This window comes from Centrocercus urophasianus, unplaced genomic scaffold, assembly GCF_019232065.1.
Source record: "Centrocercus urophasianus isolate 14NV4802_14NV808 unplaced genomic scaffold, USGS_Curo_1.0 seq_1174, whole genome shotgun sequence".
Classification (NCBI taxonomy): Eukaryota; Metazoa; Chordata; class Aves; order Galliformes; family Phasianidae; genus Centrocercus; species Centrocercus urophasianus.
The window spans coordinates 5043-10200 of NW_024884336.1; the positions used below are offsets into that span (position 1 = coordinate 5043).

The 5158-nt window shown below is 62.1% G+C and overlaps 1 protein-coding gene across 1 annotated transcript; it reads right to left on the reverse strand.

Moving 5' to 3' along the window:
- Nucleotides 1-272: 272 nt before the first annotated feature.
- Nucleotides 273-2816, reverse strand: LOC122155489 (SH3 and multiple ankyrin repeat domains protein 3-like). Its single transcript, XM_042809368.1, has one exon. The coding sequence runs from the start codon at nucleotides 2814-2816 to the stop codon at nucleotides 273-275; it is 2544 nt and encodes an 847-aa protein (XP_042665302.1).
- Between the last annotated feature and the right edge of the window lie 2342 nt (nucleotides 2817-5158).

The following is a 5158-nucleotide window of genomic DNA, read 5'->3' on the forward strand; positions in this document are numbered from 1 at the left end:
GATGAAAAGCACCGGGGAAACAGACGTCGCTGTTAACGGCTCGGGAGAAAACATTTGGAAAGGAAACCCACGACAGAACACGGCGGCTTCACGGGAGCGGACAGAGGAGGGGCGGCCGACGCGAGAGCCGAGCGCGGAGCAGCGGGCAGCAGGCGCAGCCCCGGGGGAGGACGGCAGCGCCGCTCCCCATCCGAGCGGGACGGACGCCTCCGGGACGCCCTGACCCCCACCCGGCCCGCGGCACCGCGCAGCCCCGGGCGCCACGCGGCCTCTTACCGTGCCGCGACCACCGGAGACTTCTTGCCGGGATCCAGCGCGGAGCCGGCCGGCTCCTCCCCCAGCGACCGCGTGTCCTTGTTCAGCTGCTGCAGGCGGGAGCTCAGCTCGCTGATCACAGTTGGCTTGTCGTCGTCAGCCCCGTGGATCGGCCGGCTCTCCATGGGGTCCCCCCATAGCTTGGACCTTCTCTGAAAGAGGTAGCGTGGCCGGCCAATGCTGGCGGACGCCAGCGTGGCCGCATGTTGCTGGGAGATGAGCTCGCTGTCCGAAGACTGCTTCAAAAGTGGGTCCCTGAAAGTAACTGGCCCCTTGCTGAGCTGGGACTTGAGTTTTGGCTTTGGAGGCACTGGTGGCTTCTCGAGTATAAAAGTTTGTCCGTCCGCAAAGGAAGTGTATGTGTCAGTGGGCTCCCCGCTCTCCGAGGACAGCGTCGACATGCTGGAGACCGTGGAGATGGTGCTCGTGGTCTCCAGGTGGTGGTCGCTCGAACTCCTCGTGTCCACCTCTTCCACGCCCGAGTCGGCCGCCGACTCCGGGGCCGCTGGGGCGTCGGGGGGCTTCCCTGAGGGTGTTCCGCCCGCGGTCGGAGGAGCTCCTGCTGCCGCTGGTGCGGATGGCGCGCTGGGCGCCGCCAGGTGGCTGACGGGGGTGCCGGGGGTGGTGACCAGGACCCCGTTGGCGAACTCGTCGGGCGGAGGCACCAGCCCGATCTTGGCCAGCTCCTCCCTGGTCTCTTCGTCGCTCGAGGACAGCTGCGCCGGCGGCAGCGTCACGGTGTAGGGCTCCACCTCCTCCTCCGAGCTGCCCTGCCCCAGCGTCTTGTCGGCGGCGGCGGCGGGGCTGCCCGGCCCCTTCCCCGCGGGGCTGGGCTGCGGCTCCGCTTTGGGCGGCTCCGCCGGCTCCGCGCACGCTTCGGGCACCGCCGGCTTGTCCTCCTTCAGCTCAAGTCCGATCTCGTCTTGGCCGTTACTTGTGGCGTGAACCATGATCAGGCCGGCGGTCTTCTGCTGCGACGTGTCCACGATGCTGATGATCATGGACTTCTTGTCTTCCGGCTTCTTCTCCTCCTTGCCGGGCGCTTCCACCCTCGCCTCGGCTTCTTTCCTCAGCGTGGACGGGGTTCCCCACGGGCTCTTGGCGGGGGTCAGCGCCGCCGCCTCGGCCGCCACGGCCCCTTTCGCTCCGGGCGAATAGGCGGGGGACACCAAGCTCTCCAGCTCCACCCTCTCCGGTTCTTTGGTTTGGATGTCCACGAACAGCGGCGCCGCTCTGTCGGAGTCCGGGCTGTGGATCGGGGTGGGCGACCGGGATGGGACTTGGGTGGAGAGGGCCCTCTCCCTTGCGGCCAGCGCAAGCGCCAGTGGCGAGTTGGGATCCAGGGGCTTTCCCGTCAGGGGGTGGATGAACGTAGAGGATGAGCTGCTAATTAATGGCTTTAAAGCTGAGACGGGGGAAGGCAGTAGTACATCTCGGCTTCCTAACAACCGCTCATCGATAGACCTGGACTGCTGCAGGGATGGCATGTCGCTGCTGGGGGGGGTGCCTTCGATGGCCCCGACCGAGAGGAAGACAGTGGATTTGCGCTTCTCGTCCAGACGTCGGTCTCTGTCCTTCATGACCCCAGCGATGGCAGTGGCGAAGGGGATGCTCGTGGCTTCGACCTGCGCGAGGCCGGCGTGGTGCTGGTAGTCCACGCCGCTCAGGCGATGGCTCCGGCGGGTGGGCGAGGGCTCCCTGGTGAAGCCCCCCGTGATGGACAGGGCCGCCCTCTCCTGCGCGTCCTCCACCTGCAGCTGCTTGACCAGAGGGCTCTTCTTCCTCTGCGGCTTGGTGGGAGCGAACAGGCTGACGTTGAACTGCCCCATGTTGGCGTAGGGGTTGTCGATCACCCTCCCCTTCCTTTTCAGCTTCTCCGGAGGGGTTGCGGCCGGGCCGGGCCGGGGGATCTCCGTCGGCTCCACGGGGAGATGGGAGGAATCCTGCAGGATTATCATGGATCGGGCCCTCTTCTGCCTTTCGGGATAGGGGATGGACGTCCTGGCCTGATCGTACATCTCGGCCGCGCTGATGACCTGCGGCAGCCCGTGGAGCTTCGCCTCCAGGCTGGGCTTAAAGCTCGACCTGATGGTGTCGTAAGCTCTCCCTGGGGGCGGAGGTGGAGAGAAGGATGGAGGGGGGCCCGTGTCGAAGTAGTATGGAGAAGGAGGCGGGGGTGGGGCCGTCTGGGGGGGCGGTGGGATCCCGTGCCCTTCCCTAACGGTGTCTTGCATCGATGTGCTCCGCGGAAACTTCCCATCCAGCAAAGAAGCAGCAAGTTTCTCGTCTTCACCTGGAAAACCGGAACGACAGAGAGGTGAGGGAGGGCTCCCCCGGAGCGCCCAGAGCACAGCACCCACGACAGCGTGGGGGAACCAGATCCCTTTCCTCCCCCCGCCCCGCATTCGTTTGGAGGCGGCTTCCCGCTCTGCCTTCTCTTGGCTCGACGCAAACATTTGCAGTTTGGCCCCTTGCTCACGTTCCCAGAACGGTTGGGTCATGGGAGGGCCTTGAAGACCATCCAGCCCCACCGGATCATAGAATCATAGAATCACCAAGGTTGGAAAAGACCTAAAAGATCACCCAGTCCAACCGTTCACCTATTGCCAACAGCTCCCACTGAACCACGTCCCTCAGCACAGCATCCAGCCTTTCCTTGAACACCCCCAGGCTCGGTGACTCCACCACCTCCCTGGGCATCCATTGCAGTGCCTGACCGCCCTTTCTGAACAGTAACACTTCCTCATGTCCAGCCTGAATCTCCCCTGCCGCAGCTTGAAGCCGTTCCCTCTGCTCCTATCACTGATGGCACGAGAGAAGAGGCCGACCCCCAGCTCACTACAGCCTGCCTTCAGGAAGTTATAGAGAGCAGTGAGGTCTCCCCTGAGCCTCCTCTTCTCCAGGCTGAACATTCCCAGCTCCTTCAGCCTCTCCTCATCAGCCCTGTGCTCCAGACCCCTCACCATTTCATTGCCCTCCTTTGAACACGTTCCAGGGCCTCAATATCTTTCTTGCAGTGAGGGGCCCAAAACTGGACACAGCACTCGAGGTGCGGCCTCACCAGTGCTGAATACAGGGGCACCATCACCTCTCTGCTCCTGCTGGCCATTTCTGATGCAGGCCAGGCTGCCATTGGCCTTCTTGGCCACCTGGGCACACTGTCGGCTCATATTCAGCCCAGCATCCATCCATACCCCCAGGTCCATTTCCTCACCGCAGTCCTCCAGCCACACCGCCCCAAGCCTGCAGCGTCGCCTGGGGTTGTTGTGGCCCAAGTGCAGGACCCGGCATTTGGCCTTGTTGAACCTCATCCCATGGGCTTCAGCCCAGCTCTGCAGCCTGTCCAGGTCCCTCTGCAGGGCCTCGCTACCCCCAGGCAGATCCACACTTCCAGCCCATTTGGTGCCACCTGTGAATGTACTGAGGGTGCACTCGATGCCCTCCTGCAGGTCATCAATAAAGATATTGAAGAGGACAGGCCCAGCACCGACCCCTGGGGAACACCGCTCACAACCAGCTGCATTTGACTCCATTCACCACCACTCTCTGTGCCCGGCCCTCCATGCAGCTCCTCACCCAGCACACAGTGCAGCCATCCAAGCTGCCAGCTTCTGCAGGAGAATGCTGTGGGAGACAGTGTCAAAGGCTTTGCTGAAGTCTAGGTAGAACATCAACAGCCTTTCCCTCATCCACCAGATGGGTCACCGGATCATAGAAGGAGATCAGGAGGCCAGGATCGCACTGCACAGCACCTCCCCACGGCCTCGGGCAGCTCCAGGGATGGGGCACCCACCACCACAGACCCTCAAGTCATCCCCCATCGCTCTCAGCCCAGCAGACAGCGCTGCCAGTGAGGGACTGGGGAGGCAAAATGGAAGGGACAGAACCAGAGAGGCTGAATGTTCCGTGCCACCCAACGTTGGTGGTCGGGTGGTAGCAGAAGATGAGCTGGCAGGGACTCCAGGTGGCCCAGAAGGCCCTCGGCAGCCCAGGCTGTACTGGAAGTGGCGCTGCCAACAGGAGCAAGGAAAGGATCATCTCTCCGTACTCAGCACCTGTAGGTCACACCTTGAGTACTGAGCTCAGTTTTGGGCGCATCACCACAAGACAGTGAGGCCCTGGAGAGCGTTCAGAGAAAGGCAATTAAGCTCTGGCTGGTCTGGATTGTGAGCCTTGCGAGTTGCAGCTGAGGGGACGGGGATTATTTAGTCTGCAGAAGAGGAACGGGGGGGAACTCATCGCTCTCCACAACAAGCTGAAGGGAGGATTTAGCATTAAACGTGGAGGTTGGTGGCCCTGCATGTGGCAGGGGGGTTGCAGATTCATGATCCTTGAGGTCCCTTCCAACCCTGGCCATTCTGTGATTGATTCTGTGAGGAAGTGGTCAACCTCATCTCCCACACAGTTAGTAACAGGACTAAAGAGAACGGTCTCAAGTTGAGCCAGGGAGACTGAGCTTGGACGTTGCCAAAATAATTGCCAATTGAGGGGACGGGGCGCGAAGGGGCTGCCCAGGGACGTGGTGGAGTCGCTGACCCTGGAAGCATTCAATCAATCTTAATGCGATGCCGTGGGGAGGCATTCAAAGCCAGGCTGGATGGGGCTGTGAGCAACCTGGTCTGGTGGGAAATGTCCCTGCCTGTAGCAGGGGGTTGGAAATGGGTGATCTTAAAGGTCCCTTCCAACCCAAACCATTCTATGCTTCTATGATTCTATTCCAGCCAAGCCGGACACTCTCCAGCCCTGTGTGATGCCAACAGAAGGCAGCCCTGCTCCATTGCAGCCCTGCTGCATTACAGCCCTGCTCCACTGCAGCCCTGTTCCATTGCAGCCCTGCTCCACT